This window comes from Aspergillus pseudotamarii, assembly GCF_009193445.1.
Source record: "Aspergillus pseudotamarii strain CBS 117625 unplaced genomic scaffold BDV38scaffold_153, whole genome shotgun sequence".
Lineage (NCBI taxonomy): Eukaryota > Fungi > Ascomycota > Eurotiomycetes > Eurotiales > Aspergillaceae > Aspergillus > Aspergillus pseudotamarii.
This window is the reverse complement of record NW_022475167.1, coordinates 1,600-16,456: the sequence shown is the minus strand read 5'-3', so window position 1 is coordinate 16,456 and position 14,857 is coordinate 1,600. Positions and strand designations below refer to the sequence as shown.

Sequence of the window (14,857 nt, the reverse complement as noted above, 5' to 3'; positions counted from 1 at the left end):
ACATATTGAAATAGAAAATAAGAGACAGACTCTCAGATGTTCTTCAAAGCAATGAACTAAGACCAGCTTAGCCAGTCTTTTTGTCACCTGCAATACACAGGAAGACTCGGACCTTATGCCAGGGGTGATTCCTGAAATCATGAGGCAATAGGGACAATTAGAAGCTACAATGGTGAATACTTTTTTTTTAGGAAGCCTGAGGCATTAAAGCGGCTAGACACCTCCACCAAGAAGCAAATGTGGGTATCTTCATTGGAGTATTTCTGTCTTTTCTCTTGCGGTCCTGATCCGATCTGCTTCCTACTTGCTCCTCAAGCTGGTGAACGTCAAATTACACCAACTCGCGACCAAAGACGCACATCGACTGCGAACAAGTCGCCAAAAAAGCCGTGCGTCAGTTATATTACACCCAAGTCATTTCATCGAAGGTTTTCGTTCCGTAAGTATCTATATAATAGGAACACCCATAGTTCTTGCCTATTAGCACGGCCAGTATCTCTGTAAACAGATGGCTCACAGTCCAAAGATAGTTGGCAGTTTTTCTATCCGCATCACCGCACGCTCCTCATCGTTCCAGATGGACATCGATATGAGCAGGAGGAATAAGAAGCCCCGCCTTCTGCTGGAATCCGAACGGGAAAGGCTTGAGGAATTCATCGATTCTATCCACTACTCCGCAAGGTACATTGACTCTCATATCGTAGCCTGTATTGACGTAAATGCTGATTTCCCCACAGATATTCCGATGATCAATTTGAATACCGTCATGTTCAGCTCCCCAAAAACATGCTTAAAAAGATTCCGGCCGACTACTTTGACAGCTCGAAAGGAACTCTTAAACTGCTCTGGGAAGAGGAGTGGAGAGCCCTGGGTATTACACAGGTGTGCAGGCCCGATCATTACTGTAGGATTTTCATGTCATAAGTGGTCTAACTTCATCGATGGTCAGAGCTTGGGTTGGGAGCACTACGAAGTTCATGAGCCTGAACCGCACATTCTGCTATTCAAGTGAGTGCCTTAATTTGAGCCATGTTCGCCTTTCTGGTACTGAGAGTTGTGCAGGCGCCCCCTCAACTACCAGCCCCCAATGTCACAGTAAATATACCTCGAGTTCGATGGTCAATATTAGCCTTTCTCTTCTCATTTCCCCATTGCTTGGACGAGCAAATGGCCGCGAAATAAGGTGAGGAGTATGCTTAAGTCAGATTGTTCTTAGGCAATCAGGTGCTTCTTGCATGAAGTTTCGACAAGAAATATAATTCAATGCTGCTAGAAGATACCTCGTTTGTCGCCTAAGCCACCACGCACTGCCACCCTAAGGACCGTCCTACTGTGCTTCACCCTCATATATTCTATTTGCAGGATGCTTTGTCTAGAAGGGGGTTTCAGATCACGTTCTTGGCCAACCATTGCCCCCACTGGGTAGCAGTAAAGCTGCTACTGATCCCCGGTTCTTCGATACCCTAGATGATGGTGTCAGTGCATCGGGTCTCTTTTAACATTCGCGCAACTAGGAATGGCATACATTGAAGCATACGGTCGGAGAAACATGGACTCCCACAGCACGGTCTGCCTAATTTGTTGTGTTAGATTGGATATGTCTCAAATCACCGGAGTCTTAATATCTTACTTTGACCATTTTCTTGATATCCTCGGTGACATCGTTACCAGTATTCAGTTCCCCGTTGTCACTAGCTTTGTCGCTAACAGTCAAAAGCTTGAGCACCTCCCGCTCCTCCACTCCAACACGTCCGGCAACCTTTGCCAATCTTTCATATGTTCTATTGCGTGTTTCATTAACCACGCTGACGTCAAAAAAATCCTTCTGTTGTTTGAACAAAGCGGCACTGAATTCCCAGAATTTCTCGGGGGCGACTCTCAGAACAGCTGCCCCCGCTTCGTGCATCAATGTTGATGATGGGTGCCAGGGTTGGATATGTTGGCGAAAAATGACCTGCAGTTTGCCCCTGTATTGACTTGCAAGTGTAGATTTGACTGAGCTGTAGAACGTATCGAACATCTTTGCGGAGAACTAAGGTTAAGTTTAGCCTACATGCAAAAGTATAGAAGAGCCTGCACTGTGGACTCACCGGACAAGCATAGTCAAGATCTCAATTTGGACTATCATCAGCAAATACGTATATGCCAATTCAGTGCCTGACATACAGAGTTCAAGTGTGTGTTGCGGGTGCTGATCAGTACCGGCCCGCAATCTGTGACCTGCAAACTTTGGGGGAAGAGCCATTGGTGATTGTACTAGGAACGGTAGGCGTACTCTTTGTAATTCGGTTTGTTTTTGCGGATGCGAGATGCGGTCGCCAGGTAATAAGTGTACAGTAAAAGTGCTTATAGAGGTGGGGTAATGAACGCCTTACGTCATGTCACCTTGCAATTCACTTGATAAGTGATATGGGCCGCCCTAAGACAGTACAGCCACCAGATTTCTAGCCGTAAGCTACTCATATTCATGGCCCAGTAATAACAGTCGCACAGTCTTTTAATGAATTGACCTTTCCGATACTTGCTAATTGATCAATTGACTAAGCATGCTAGCGTTATATCTACTCGTGCATGTCTGTATAGCTTATAGTAATCTCCGCATTTGGAGTGCATTGACAATTACAATAACTATTTCGATCAATATCCTAGGTGCCGGATTCCTGAGAGGCTATAGCATGGAGGGACAAGCTCACAGTTTAATCAATACCCAGGCAATAAAATAAGTTAAAAAGAGACCTCATAGCATGCAGTAAATCCCGTATCTTTGTTGAATCAGGAAGCACTTTGTCAAATGAAAGATAGACAGCCGTTGTTAAGGGCCACCAAGCGCTTTTTGGTTGAATATGCTCACATCCTTAAGCTGCATCGAAATCAAAGACCAACTGGCCGTTGCTGGATCATATTCACCTTTTACTTCAACCCTGCAAAACCCTCTGGGGCCTTTCAAGCCGACAGGGCCGATAAAATAGAACCCGCCACGCCGAGGACGGTGCAGTTCTTGGGCCCAACCGTCCTTCAGCCGCATCTTAAAAGCTAATGAGGCTGCGTACAGATCAGACCCGGGACCAAACTTTGGTAAAGGTAAGCGCTGTAATGTGGAGATAATTAGAGAGGGATGAAGGTCAGCGCCGCCTTTGTCTCGCAATGTGCCCTCCTGAGAACCAGTAGGCGGAGTCAAATGTGTTTCGGACTGATGCATGGGGTGCAACTTGTCCAGGGGCTGAAGCTCGGACGATAGCGCCTTATGGGGCGGTAGACTTGAAGTGCCTGGGGCTTGTTCTTGCTCTAACCCTGTAATACTGAGCCGGGAAAGCTGTCTTTTCACCAAGATCATATAGGCATCCTTTATGGCAAGTGCCACAGATAAAGGCTGTACACACCTCCGAAGACGGTCGCCATCCTCCAGGGACATAGGTTTTGAAACCCAAGACATTCCACCGTCGGTGAATTCTAACCTACGCATCGTAAGCAAATCCTAAGGGTTGTCCTGTCATGAATCCACATACCCTGAGCGCCTGTAATCAGGGGGAGCGCGAGATGGAAAATGATGCACTAGCCAGAACCCTGTCACGCTAAGGGGGCCCCCTAGCACGCGCGACAGTAGTTCAGACTGGGAGGCATCTTTCTGAACGATGGATGCCAGCTCATCTGCACATACAATATTTAGTCAAGGACTAAAATGCAACCAAATCAGCCATACCTCTCAGGCATTGAAGCTTTTCTCGGTCCCGCGAGATCTTAACAAATTCTTGCCACTCCTGGTCCGATGCTGCATATAGTTCACCTTTGCGTAATCGTGGCCAGCCCAATGGAATGAAAACAGGATCAGAATCTATCGTTCCGCTCGCAGGGTCCTCAAGACGCCCCTCCGTATCATCTTTTTGATTTTCACCCACACCTGCCTTTCCAGAGAGTCCTTCCTGTTTGGCATCGGCATCGTCTAGCGTATCATCAAACTGAAGGAGAACGAACGAACTCCACAAATGAAATGCGGTACCATAAATAAAAAATGTCGTAAGAAATCTCCTGAGGATATGTCAGAGAGTGGGATATCTATAGTGAAACTAAGATTTATACCTACCTAAACCACGGCCGTTTAAATTTGACATGGCGCACATTGTTGAGATTCGAGGTCCGAGACAAGGGTGGGCTGACTCGAAAATGAAATGTAGAATTTGGAAGTATTCGCCTGAGTCGAAACATTGAGAGATCGCATGTATGGGCGCTGCTGTTCAACAAGAGGGCATATCTTTCACCCGTTTCTCAGAGTCCTACTATTGACATGCCCTAGTATACTTGAAGAGCAATATGGAAAGATAAGAGCTTGTCTTCAAGGTCCAAATAGAATTGAGATCGTACGAAAGGGATACTCAAAAGCCAAAACAAAGGAAAGAGAAAAGAAAAAAAGGGGGGGGAATTTAAAAAAATAAAATAAAAATAAAATAAAAAACCTATGTGTTCTGAGGAGGTATGTACACTTCTATCGAAATCAAATACAGACGAGTAAGCAGCCTCTGGAACCATTGAAATCCCGACATATCAGTCCTTAGTCAAGTGGGACAGCCCCGATATCTATCACGTGATACGAATTAGCTCAGTCATGAAATACTAGTAAGTTTTGGGTTAGTGAGAGCTGAAGCCATAGTTGCTGCTATCTACCCGTAAAGAGGTGCGGGTGCTTCGTCTACTTTACGCTCAAATGCCAGTTCCCGATTAAAAGGTCTACGCTGAAAGACCACGGGGTTGTTAATCATCTAGCCTAGCAACACTTTTACCATCACAAGCGAGTTAATTGCTAGTTCGTTTGCCCAGCATGCATCGGCTCACTAGCTTCCTGAGTCTCTCATTAGCAATCGCATCCGGAACCAGGGCTTTAAATGCTTCCATATTCACCTTCAGCCCATCTCCACCATGGCAAAATACAAAGACTACGATGGTAACCGATGACATAGCTCGACATCTCTTGGAGCTTCGAATGAACGTACCTACCGCTTCGGCTCTAGGGAAGTGGGATCAAGACCTAGTCGAGCTTTTGGACACATATGGTGGCACACCACGTCCTTTGTTTGGCGTTGATATCGACAATAAGGACGTCACTAGGAGCCTTGTGATTCTTGAAGGGATAGGGGCCGGACTTGGTATGTTAAAAACAACCGTCGCTATTCAAGACAGCTGACGAGCTGTTACAAGGATCTACTATTCAGCAAGAGTACCAAGGAGACCTCGTGATCGGTAGCCCTTCAGCCAATTACCTAATTGATGATTTCCTCGACTCATCATCAGAGGCTAACTCTGACGGCTATGTTATGGCTAAAAAGAACTATTGCAAATCCGATAGCGGAGGCGAAACCAACTTCGATGTTCTTCAGGTAAGAAAGAAATTCTATCAACTGGATTTTACTACAGCTGACTCTGACCTGCCTTAGACGATTGAAAAATGCATTCCTAAGGGCTCTGCGTTCGAAGCGGTAGCCCACATATTCGGCAAAGAGCTTCTCGGCATTGTGAAAGCGACGGAAACATGGGTGGACGAGCAGAGTCTAACAGCAGTCTTGAAAATCTCATTTCAGGTATGCGCCTACAATACCTAGTTGGCCCAATGAAGTAATAGTAACATATGGCAGTTTCCTGACGAATATGTGGGCTCTGGCTCTGTAGCTGGTTCGCTGACGTCTGTTCTCCATGGTCTACGTGCTCTTTCATCAGAAGTTAGACAGGTCACAGCAGTTCTTCTGCCTACATCTAGTCAAGAGGAAGGTTCGAAACGTAGGATGAATCCTCGAGGAGCCGTGACAGAGGAAGCTTCTGTAAGATCGGCTAGCGCAGCAGTTATGACGACACTCCAAAGGCAAGCACATCCAGTTTGTTTCACCTCGAATTCTTCGTGCAATTTGGCAACTGATAGCTGCTCTGGGCATGGGTTTTGCTATAAAAAGTCCAGTTCAGCCAACGATGAGGCCGCTAGCGATTGCTACGCATGCAAATGCAAGTCAACCATCGTCACCAAAGAGGATGGTACTGTTCAAAAACTTCGGTGGGGAGGGCCTGCGTGCCAAAAAAGAGATATCAGCTCCCCTTTCTTCTTGATTGCTGGTATCAGTATACTGGTGGTCATGGCGGCAGGTACTGCTGTGGGGATGTTGTTTCACATTGGACAAAATGAGTTGCCAGGTGTTATAAGCGCTGGGGTTGGCCCCACAAAAGCGCAAAAGTGATGTCAATGCTATATACATTTCATCCAAATCCTCTTGAGGGCGGGGACTCTTTGAAGTCAGTGTGATTTGGTTACCACAGCCCAGAATCGATCTTATAGTAAGATACGAAACTTTGTTTTCCTAGTATATGCATTGCGAATATAGTAATTTCATCACGATGTACATTAGAACAAGTAAGAATAAACAATCGGGGGTCAGGAAAGAGAGAGAGCAGGCTTAAATTGCAGAAGCCCATACCAATTGCAACTCTTTCCCGATAAATACCTAACCAACTGCCTTTCCTAAACCCGAAAATCCTAAATGCCTCGGAACCATTGCGCCATGAACGCCACGCCACAGGTAATAACTTTCATGAGGACCTAAGCTATTAAGCCAAAAGCCTAGAAAAAAAATGTAGACGCCTAGGCAAAAACTTCACACATCCTTCTTATTTAAGACGGAGTTGTCTTTCGAATGGTGAGGTACTTCAACGTATTATACAGAACAATATTTATGTCTTTGCGTGATCTTGCACGCTGTGAATAATCGTGCCGTTGCCAAGTGGCATTCCAGATGCCATGAAGTGAGGAAGGGCAACGTTTGATGTGAACTGGGTAGGGTAGCCGCGAAACATAATTCATGAAGCTGCTCATGCACCAGACTGGGCTTCCAGTTGGCTAGGTGTCCGATCGGCCGCAGGGTGTGCAGTGTCCGTCGATTGCGGCATGCTCTCCCTTGAATACTGATTCCGAGCGGAAAAGGATAGAAAAGAAAGGTTCAACGGCCTAATAGGCGTAAATCTAGTCCTCCAATCTCGCCGGTCCGGAGGCTCTGGGGCTGAGCTTGACAGGTTACTAGTAGGCCCAGAGTGGTGATCTTGTATTCGCCAAAGACGCGGTGCAGTTAGCCGGGACAACTGGGTTCCATTTCTCGGCGGAGCCTGTCGCTCTGATATAGCTAGGGGATTCCGAAATGGGTTAACACGTCCTTCTATAAACACTGATTGTGGTTGTGTAGGAACGGCCAATCGTGTTGTGTTGCGACGGCCTGAGCGTTCTGGATTAGGTGTTTGTCCGCCAGGATCAGAGCGAGGCTTTGGAACATAGTAATCGGCCTTGCACAAGGGACAACAGGCTCTTCGACTCGTTAACCATGGGTCGACACAGGATGCATGGAAAGCATGACCACATGTAAGCCCACGTATGTCATCGTCATCTTCGATCGTATCAAGGCAAATTGCACACGAATCGCCTGGATTGGGTAAAAGTTCCGCTGGTACTGCGGTGCGAATTTGGTTATTAACATCCTCGTCACCCTCAAGTGAATTGCAATTCTGTAGCTGTTTTGTGTCTGAGTCTTGGGTGCCATCAGCCACTACAGCAAATGATTGATCGGCGTTCTCCTTCTCTTCCGGTTGCACTAAGGCCGTCGGTGCATGTTCAACTGGTATAGATGAGTGCGATGTGGTCGAATCACATCGACGGTGGCCTTCCCTTGGTGAATTTGTTGTGGAAGAGGGTGCCCCAACTGTGGTAGATAGAATGTCATGTTCACCTTTCAAGCTCTGGGGCCTGCTATTCGGTGCCGATATTCCGCCTGCGGTTGGAAGGCCTTCATTCGCACGCGAAGATCTCCACGCTTTGTATTTGACAAGTGGAAACCGTTCGTTAACTTCATCCATACTCATCAACTTTTTTTCTCTCCTCCTCCTATGTGTTCGAGGCATGGTTACTAAATCTATCGGTTCGCCCGTTTCCTCATTGCGTAGTTGGCGGTTTCGCTGATTGTATCGGAAGCAATACTTTACCCCAACAATAATCCTAAACGTGGTCGACAAGGTTAGCGCACATTTCAAACATAATTCAACGTTGGGCATACCATAGGTTCGTGAATACAACACCGAAACCAAGGGCAACGAAGAATAAGAGGGGCGAACTTGTGGGGCTTGAGCTACTATCATCCCCGTTATGATCAGTACTGGTGGCAGTTGGTTGTGGACCTGTTGCAGTGGACGCCATCTTGACAAACGTAGACGTGATGATACACTGGAGGGGTTGAGCGCAGTAAACGGTGCCGGCCGTCTCGATTGTTAAAAAGTGATGAAACTGGAATCTCCGAGAATATTCACATGAGATGTCGTCGAGAAATCAACAACCTATATTAACTTTGTCCCTGGAGCAGGTTCTAGCACGCAAAAGCGATGGGAACAACCCGACTCATCTAGTTCAGGGTAGCGACACAAGGCACACACAAAAATGCGGATCATCACTGGCGGCGGCTGCGCCCGGGGCTGCTGAAAGAATGGCTACTATTGTCAACCCGGGACGTATATCACATTTGAGTCTAGAATGCCGTTGATGGAGACAGCGATACTCCACATTAAGGTGGGTGGTAATGCCTGACCAAGGCCAATAGCTAAGCAGTCAGGTCACGGGGTGACTTATCTACTAGTACTCTTACAGTACTCCGTACATAGGTTTCTTGACTTCGTCCCGCATTACCGTACCTGTAGTGGTACAACAATCTATTGACATAGTTTAAAAGTACTTCTAGGTATGTTCTTAAGTGATTACCGAGTGACTTTCATATCATATATTTGATATTACTTTGTATGTATATTAAACATGTAGCACACACCTTAAGCTGTACTCGAGATAGAATGCCTCGGTAATAAAATCAATATAAGATTAGTTTGACACTTAATATTTTATCACGATATAACGAGTGAGGTCTGCTGCACATATGATTCAAATAAGCTAATCTGAAAGTGGGGTTTATGGAGTCATTTGGGGAGACTTTTTACGATTGCCCTACCACTAGTGGTATGGCGGAAGCCTCTCCATACAAGTTTTATATCGTCTCACTACCACTATTTTTCTCCAACCACATTTGGTTTCCTGATAGCGCGGACCTGCAAAATGGATAGTCAAACTATGAGCTCAACTGAGAATTCAAACCCTGTTGTCTTTTTTGACATCACTCTAGGTGGTAAGTAAGGAAGATAATATTGGGTAATCAACCTTATGAAGAGATCCGACCGCTTCGGGGGATGTCCAGCCTCGTCTCACCAGCACAACTCAATTAGAAATATGTCAATATGGAATATGGAGCTGGGAAATCTGCCTTATTAAATAAGATCTGAATAGGCTGAGCATACATCATCTCACAGGAGAGTCACTGGGACGTATCAAAATGGAACTTTTTACCACTATAACGCCACGAACAGCAGAGAATTTTCGCCAGTTCTGCACAGGAGAAAGCAAAAGTCCCCAAGGACGGCCACAGGGATACAAGAATAGCAAATTCCATAGAGTTGTGTGTACAATACATATCCTCAGGGCTATGTTTCTGGGGCTGACGCATTAAAGATCAAGGATTTCATGATTCAGGGTGGTGACTTTGTCAATGGCGATGGCACAGGTTCTTGTACCATCTATGGCACATCACGATTTTCAGATGAAAATTTCGTTTTGAAGCATGACCGTCCAGGGCTACTGAGCATGGCAGTAAGTTCTAGTACGAAAGCATAGGGAAGTGGTGATGCTGACATGTCCAGAATTCTGGACCCAACACAAATGGCTGCCAATTCTTCATTACAACTACTGCGACGCCGTTCCTAAATAATAAACATGTGGTGTTTGGACAAGTAGTGGAAGGAATGGACGTTGTGCGAATGATTGAAAACACTCGTACAACTAGGGATAAACCTAATCAAGACGTGACCATCATTCAGTGCGGGGAGATGTGATACTTGATCAAAAGATCGTTTCGAGCCCTAGGATGATTGAAGAGGAAGTGGATCCCCATATGCCCAAGCAATGAAGAAACCATTACTTGTAGTGACCTTCCTGAGCTCTATCCATAGCACTTGACACACTTATAAGCTAGCTCTTTTGCCATACTTTTCTTTTCCCCTCCTTGTCCTCACAAGCCAGTAGTGTCTCAATTTATTAAAAGCCGCATCCAGAGCTTAAAGCTTGAACTTACTAAGATAATCAGAAGCCAAGGCAATAGCTTCGTCAGTTTTGTCGGGGCTAGTACCACTGCCAATAGACGTGGGCCCTTTGCCACCAGCCTTTCCACCGACCGCAGTAGAAACAATAGCCGCCCATTCGCTGGCGGAAGCTCCTTGATCGCTTATTGCCTAGTGAAAATACCAATTGTCAGTGCTGGACGAGGGGTACTGACTGGGCTGGCGATGATATTACCTTTGACACATGGCAGCCGTGGACGACACGTCCTTGGTTAGAGTCCGCAGCCAAGACGTAAACTGTTTTATCCTGCAGCTTCGACTTCACGTGGTTCAGGGATTCGCTAACAGCTTTTGCATTTGCTGAGATTGGAAGCTTAGCAACAAGCCACGACTTATCTTGGTTTTCTGGGTTTTGGAAGTATGAAGTAATTGCCTCAAGCGCCTTCTTCGATTCAAGCTTTTGTTGCGCTTTTTGCGAATCAATGATTTGCTTGTTGATATGTGCAAAGCGTTCACGGAACCTTGATTTTTGAACCGCTGAGATTAATAACTGGCTAAGGTCGACTTGAATTTGTTTGGCATCCTGTTCTTTCTCAGGACCTAGAGCCATTGCTTCAAGACGGTCCAAACGCTTCTCGAATTCCAGAGCGATGCGCTGCACTTCATGAGCATCCTCTCCGGTAACTGCAATTATTCTGCGGATGCCTTTGGCAATGCCGCTCTCTTCTAGGATAACGAGTTCCTTAATGTCGCCTGTCTTTTGCACATGAGTTCCACCACAGAACTCAATACTAACTTTTTCCCAACGAGGATCTTTAACATTCTTGAGGATCTCCTCCAGCTCCACGCCTACAGACACAACACGAACAGGATCTGGATAGGTCTCACCGAAAACAGCTCTAACCCCTGAGATCTGTCGGGCAGTTGCGAGAGGAACCTCCTGCGAGTAGACGGCGCAATTCTGGCGAATATACTCAGTCGATATATCCTCAATCCTTTCCAGATCTTTATCTGCGATCTGAGATTTATGAGAAAAATCAAACCTAAGCTTCTCAGCAGCAACAAGTGAGCCCTTCTGCTCCACGCCATCTCCTAGTACCTCTTTCAGCGCAAAATTAAGAATATGCGTGCCTGTGTGGTTGTTTCTGATGGGCCACCGACGAAGCTCGTCGTATTCACAAATGACTTCATCACCAACAGAGAGCGAACCATACTTCATGAAGCCAGTATGAAGAACATACCCAGCATAGAGCTGAACATCACCAACTTCAAGCTCAGCCTGTCCGTCAATGATAATTCTTCCTGTGTCATTTTCCTGTCCGCCTTGCTCGGCATAGAAATTCGTGCGATCAAGTATAAGCCCAAGTTGGTCACCCTCGGGTATCTGTTCCGTTGAGGGATGAAAGGATTTTCCATGGTAGATCGCCTTAATCTGGGCAGTAATGTTCCCTCTATCGAACTTGGCCGAATCATTCGTTTTGCGAACGTCACTCATTTTCTCCAATTTTCCAAGATCATGAACATCCAGTTTGACGGTGTCGGCGGCAGCTTTTTTCTGTCCTTTACTTGCTTCCTTAGCTCTTGAGCGAGCCTCCTCGAACTCAGTATCATCAATTCGCAGGCCACGTTCCTCTGCCATAATACGAGTCAAGTCGACTGGGAAGCCAAAAGTGTCATACAATCTCCAAACATCAGCACCGTGGAGCTTATCATCTCCCTTGGCCTTAGCTTGCTGAGCATAATGTTCGAATTGCCTTTCACCACGATCCAGAGTCTTTGCAAACGAAATCTCTTCCTCGTCAAGTATTTCCATAACGTCTTGCTGTTTCCGCTTGATCTCTGGAAACATGTCACCCATCTGATCCACAAGGGTCGGTACGATCTTGGAGAAGAAACTGCCAATCTCGACCCTGAAGTATTTTCTGGCATACCGAGCACCTCTGCGAAGCACCCGACGAATCACATAACCACGGCCCTCATTATTCGGTGTGACGCCATCTGAAATGGCAAATGTCAGGGTTCGAACATGGTCTGCTATAACCCTGTAGGCCGTGTCGATTCCATCCGGATCTTCGACACCGAATCGTCCCTGATATTGCTGTGCTCCAGTGATGTCCTTGATGGTTTGGAATAACGGAGAAAACACATCGGTGTCATAATTTGATGACTTATTTTGGAGTATCGAGACCAGACGCTCAAAGCCCATGCCAGTATCGACATGCTTATTCGGGAGGGGCTTCAAAGAACGGTCTGACTCACGGTTGTATTGAATGAAAACGTTGTTCCAGATCTCAAGAACGTTGGGGTCATCTTGATTGACAAGGTTGGAGGCATTGCGCCCCCCAATCCTGTCATAGTGGATTTCACTGCAAGGTCCACAGGGACCCTGATCACCCATTTCCCAAAAATTGTCCTTCATATTCCCAGGAAGAATGTGGTCTTCCGGAACACCCACTGCTTTCCATAGCTCCTTGGCTTCCAAATCGGGTGAGAGGCCACCCTCCTTGCTCCCCTCAAAGTAGGTAACATATAGCCGTTGCGGATCCAACCCATAGATCTTTGTCATGAGTTCCCAAGAGTAACTGATCGCTTCCTTCTTGAAGTAGTCGCCAAAACTCCAGTTACCAAGCATCTCAAAGAAGGTCTGTTGTAAGTCCCCTACTATCAGTACGTGCAATAATAATAACATGTATGAAATTCAATATCGCCTCACATGATGATAACTGTCCTTTCCCACATCGTCTAGATCCTGTTATCGCTGCGGTTAGTTATTTCAGAAACAGTAAAGAGATTGCCTTCTATTTGTCACTTACATTATGCTTACCGCCAGCACGGATGCACTATTAAAATAACTTAGTTTTGCGACTTTCATGAGGGGCAATGATTTTCATGTAGTAACCTTTTGAGTATTGACTGCGCTCTTCAGGTTGGCAAAATCAGATTGTGGATCCACGGTGCCTAGGAAAATCGACTTGAACTGATTCATCCCAGCATTCGTAAAGAGCAAGGTTGGGTCCGAGAGAGGAACCACAGGAGCTGATACAACTAGTCGTACGGTCCAGTGTTAGCTCGTTGAAAAATCGAGAATATAAAATACAGTATATGGTATACCAAAAGTATGTCCATTTTGCTGGAAATATTGAATAAATGCATCCCGAACAGACTTTGCAGTCCACTCTGGACTACTTTGTAGATTTGAATCCATTCTGAATGGTGGTGAAATGGTGTTTGCAGGTAACGCACTTCGAAGTGGGGGAGGGGGGGAAGTGTGAAGATGGTAGAATGTTCTGGGTTTTGACCTAAAGGGCGACAGCAGATGAGTCAAAGCCAGTTGCCCATCCCTCAAAAGCTTAGGGGCTCGCATCAAGCTACCCACTCAGCGATGCATCCAGTTGCAGCGGGTTGACTTCGCGCGTGCCCAGGATAACAGATGGTAGATTATAAAATTCGTCTTGTTAATTTGCAGAAAGTTCTCTAATTGATTACCCGGCTGTTTGTGTTCGGATGGCGCAGCATCCTGATGTGGGAGTTTATCACGGAAAAAAGCGCCCCGCGGAGAGTGACCCTGATGGAGATCAGCCTCTAATAAAAAGGTTTGGTCGCTTGCATATTGGTATGTCCTACCATGGCCTTGGCTCCTTCTCTCTCTCTGTTTTCCCTATTGCTGCCCTTTGTTTCGAATTCCTCACCTTTCTGCCTCTTTTTTTTTCCTTTCCCTTTTCTTTTACTTTTTCCTGTGCTTTGCTTACCCATCTCCTTGAACGCATCCTCTAACACCATAAATTCAGATCCTCAAGCAATTAGCCATGCTCCTAGTGAAATTCGAAAAAATCTCGACGTTGGTCAACATGGTTCGTCAGCTTTAAATGACATGATGATATTGGACGACACGAAACATACGGTTTACATTCATGACCTTGAACGTGAAATAGCAGAAACTGAGCTTCCCAGTGATTCTATCACTTTTCTGCCCGGAATCGGGGAGAGCTTGCGAGCAATCCCGAGATTCGTCGTCACAGAAGCAAAACCCATGTGCAATGAGCTGGTCCTCTATAGAGAACCAGCGTCGCTAACGGTACCGAAGGAAAGAGACACTGTGCGTAAGGCTTTGATTGAAACAAGGGAGCGGGCTAGAACAAATCAATGTGGGCGACATCCTTCCACATATAGCACTATATATCCGGGAACCATCGCAGATCCTGGTAATTCAAACAATACTTGTCATCCGGGGGATGCAATGGAGATAGATGCTGGGGTATAGGGAGTTCTGAGCTATCTCTCTTCTATCCTTAGACGGTCTAACTGGGCCATTATAAGTTTAAACTCGTGCGGCTACTCTATGCCGCATAGATACACTGAAAGGTCTTGTCGCCCTCTTGCCTTTAAGTCAACGCAACCTTGTCGCAAATCATAGTAGCTGTGTGGGGTTTAAAAGGCTCTATATGGATAGGGGTGGGAGTTATCATCAAACTAAATGCTCGATAGGCTCTCTATCTATTCAATTGTTGGGAGGCCAAGGTAATGGATATGCTGCGTATTTTGATGTGCATTGAATCCATAGACATTCATAAGAGATATTGTGAGTAGATTGGTCTCTTCGTATCTTACAGGAGGACGCAAAGATTATGCTAAGCATTCACTTACAGTGTAAGCTAAGTTAAACATCTCCTTTCACCAAAAATGAATATTT

The 14,857-nt window shown here is 45.9% G+C and overlaps 8 protein-coding genes across 8 annotated transcripts; 4 read left to right on the top strand and 4 right to left on the bottom strand.

Moving 5' to 3' along the window:
- Positions 1 to 316: 316 nt before the first annotated feature.
- On the top strand, positions 317 to 1,359 carry BDV38DRAFT_48786 (cyclin-dependent protein kinase regulatory subunit CKS1). Its single transcript, XM_032063432.1, has 5 exons — positions 317 to 439; positions 527 to 681; positions 738 to 882; positions 950 to 1,008; positions 1,063 to 1,359. Exons 2-5 carry the CDS (start codon positions 578 to 580, stop codon positions 1,097 to 1,099), a joined length of 345 nt encoding a protein of 114 aa, XP_031906807.1. The 5' UTR covers positions 317 to 439; positions 527 to 577; the 3' UTR covers positions 1,100 to 1,359.
- Positions 1,063 to 2,610, bottom strand: BDV38DRAFT_266449 (DsbA family protein). Its single transcript, XM_032056450.1, has 5 exons — positions 2,167 to 2,610; positions 2,091 to 2,110; positions 1,631 to 2,032; positions 1,526 to 1,573; positions 1,063 to 1,463 (listed from the first exon to the last, which is right to left on the bottom strand). The coding sequence occupies exons 1-5, from the start codon at positions 2,243 to 2,245 to the stop codon at positions 1,386 to 1,388; spliced, it is 627 nt and encodes a 208-aa protein (XP_031906806.1). The 5' UTR covers positions 2,246 to 2,610; the 3' UTR covers positions 1,063 to 1,385.
- Positions 2,611 to 2,767: 157 nt separating this feature from the next.
- Positions 2,768 to 4,524, bottom strand: BDV38DRAFT_48725 (uncharacterized protein). The gene is made up of 4 exons (XM_032063430.1): positions 4,082 to 4,524; positions 3,701 to 4,026; positions 3,507 to 3,648; positions 2,768 to 3,455 (listed from the first exon to the last, which is right to left on the bottom strand). Exons 1-4 carry the CDS (start codon positions 4,201 to 4,203, stop codon positions 2,813 to 2,815), a joined length of 1,233 nt encoding a protein of 410 aa, XP_031906805.1. The 5' UTR covers positions 4,204 to 4,524; the 3' UTR covers positions 2,768 to 2,812.
- Positions 4,525 to 4,669: 145 nt separating this feature from the next.
- Positions 4,670 to 6,250, top strand: BDV38DRAFT_48731 (DUF3844 domain-containing protein). The gene is made up of 4 exons (XM_032063431.1): positions 4,670 to 5,138; positions 5,191 to 5,369; positions 5,427 to 5,570; positions 5,625 to 6,250. The coding sequence occupies exons 1-4, from the start codon at positions 4,814 to 4,816 to the stop codon at positions 6,213 to 6,215; spliced, it is 1,239 nt and encodes a 412-aa protein (XP_031906804.1). The 5' UTR covers positions 4,670 to 4,813; the 3' UTR covers positions 6,216 to 6,250.
- A 397-nt stretch (positions 6,251 to 6,647) lies between these two features.
- Positions 6,648 to 8,382, bottom strand: BDV38DRAFT_48717 (uncharacterized protein). Its single transcript, XM_032063429.1, has one exon. The coding sequence runs from the start codon at positions 8,152 to 8,154 to the stop codon at positions 6,844 to 6,846; it is 1,311 nt and encodes a 436-aa protein (XP_031906803.1). The 5' UTR covers positions 8,155 to 8,382; the 3' UTR covers positions 6,648 to 6,843.
- A 552-nt stretch (positions 8,383 to 8,934) lies between these two features.
- On the top strand, positions 8,935 to 10,150 carry cyp3 (putative peptidyl-prolyl cis-trans isomerase). Its single transcript, XM_032063428.1, has 4 exons — positions 8,935 to 9,182; positions 9,364 to 9,509; positions 9,563 to 9,700; positions 9,751 to 10,150. Exons 1-4 carry the CDS (start codon positions 9,113 to 9,115, stop codon positions 9,940 to 9,942), a joined length of 546 nt encoding a protein of 181 aa, XP_031906802.1. The 5' UTR covers positions 8,935 to 9,112; the 3' UTR covers positions 9,943 to 10,150.
- BDV38DRAFT_48644 (alanine--tRNA ligase) lies at positions 9,861 to 13,661 on the bottom strand. The gene is made up of 6 exons (XM_032063427.1): positions 13,279 to 13,661; positions 13,067 to 13,212; positions 12,981 to 13,007; positions 12,881 to 12,916; positions 10,403 to 12,811; positions 9,861 to 10,338 (listed from the first exon to the last, which is right to left on the bottom strand). Exons 1-6 carry the CDS (start codon positions 13,529 to 13,531, stop codon positions 10,165 to 10,167), a joined length of 3,045 nt encoding a protein of 1,014 aa, XP_031906801.1. The 5' UTR covers positions 13,532 to 13,661; the 3' UTR covers positions 9,861 to 10,164.
- A 10-nt stretch (positions 13,662 to 13,671) lies between these two features.
- On the top strand, positions 13,672 to 14,428 carry BDV38DRAFT_276536 (uncharacterized protein; the record flags this gene model as incomplete). Its single annotated transcript, XM_032058238.1, has 2 exons — positions 13,672 to 13,780; positions 13,956 to 14,428. 2 exons carry the CDS (start codon positions 13,672 to 13,674, stop codon positions 14,426 to 14,428), a joined length of 582 nt encoding a protein of 193 aa, XP_031906800.1.
- Between the last annotated feature and the right edge of the window lie 429 nt (positions 14,429 to 14,857).

Excerpts from the sequence above, each read along its gene's own strand:
- cyp3 (XM_032063428.1), top strand. The coding sequence starts at position 9,113 with ATGGATAGTCAAACTATGAGCTCAACTGAGAATTCAAACCCTGTTGTC. Across the intron at positions 9,183-9,363 it reads TTTTGACATCACTCTAGGTG|GAGAGTCACTGGGACGTATC; the intron begins GTAAGTAAGGAA and ends ATCATCTCACAG. Across the intron at positions 9,510-9,562 it reads ATAGCAAATTCCATAGAGTT|ATCAAGGATTTCATGATTCA; the intron begins GTGTGTACAATA and ends GACGCATTAAAG.
- BDV38DRAFT_266449 (XM_032056450.1), bottom strand. The coding sequence starts at position 2,245 with ATGGCTCTTCCCCCAAAGTTTGCAGGTCACAGATTGCGGGCCGGTACT. Across the intron at positions 2,111-2,166 it reads GCAACACACACTTGAACTCT|ATCTTGACTATGCTTGTCCG; the intron begins GTATGTCAGGCA and ends GTCCAAATTGAG. Across the intron at positions 1,464-1,525 it reads CTCCGACCGTATGCTTCAAT|GGTATCGAAGAACCGGGGAT; the intron begins GTATGCCATTCC and ends ACCATCATCTAG.
- BDV38DRAFT_48731 (XM_032063431.1), top strand. The coding sequence starts at position 4,814 with ATGCATCGGCTCACTAGCTTCCTGAGTCTCTCATTAGCAATCGCATCC. Across the intron at positions 5,139-5,190 it reads AGGGATAGGGGCCGGACTTG|GATCTACTATTCAGCAAGAG; the intron begins GTATGTTAAAAA and ends AGCTGTTACAAG. Across the intron at positions 5,571-5,624 it reads TCTTGAAAATCTCATTTCAG|TTTCCTGACGAATATGTGGG; the intron begins GTATGCGCCTAC and ends AACATATGGCAG.
- BDV38DRAFT_48786 (XM_032063432.1), top strand. The coding sequence starts at position 578 with ATGGACATCGATATGAGCAGGAGGAATAAGAAGCCCCGCCTTCTGCTG. Across the intron at positions 682-737 it reads TCTATCCACTACTCCGCAAG|ATATTCCGATGATCAATTTG; the intron begins GTACATTGACTC and ends ATTTCCCCACAG. Across the intron at positions 883-949 it reads GAGCCCTGGGTATTACACAG|AGCTTGGGTTGGGAGCACTA; the intron begins GTGTGCAGGCCC and ends ATCGATGGTCAG.
- BDV38DRAFT_48644 (XM_032063427.1), bottom strand. The coding sequence starts at position 13,531 with ATGCGAGCCCCTAAGCTTTTGAGGGATGGGCAACTGGCTTTGACTCAT. Across the intron at positions 13,213-13,278 it reads GCAAAATGGACATACTTTTG|TTGTATCAGCTCCTGTGGTT; the intron begins GTATACCATATA and ends CCGTACGACTAG. Across the intron at positions 13,008-13,066 it reads GCGCAGTCAATACTCAAAAG|TGCATCCGTGCTGGCGGTAA; the intron begins GTTACTACATGA and ends TTATTTTAATAG.
- BDV38DRAFT_48717 (XM_032063429.1), bottom strand. The coding sequence starts at position 8,154 with ATGATAGTAGCTCAAGCCCCACAAGTTCGCCCCTCTTATTCTTCGTTG.
- BDV38DRAFT_48725 (XM_032063430.1), bottom strand. The coding sequence starts at position 4,203 with ATGTTTCGACTCAGGCGAATACTTCCAAATTCTACATTTCATTTTCGA. Across the intron at positions 4,027-4,081 it reads TTTAAACGGCCGTGGTTTAG|GAGATTTCTTACGACATTTT; the intron begins GTAGGTATAAAT and ends ACATATCCTCAG. Across the intron at positions 3,456-3,506 it reads CCTGATTACAGGCGCTCAGG|GTTAGAATTCACCGACGGTG; the intron begins GTATGTGGATTC and ends TACGATGCGTAG.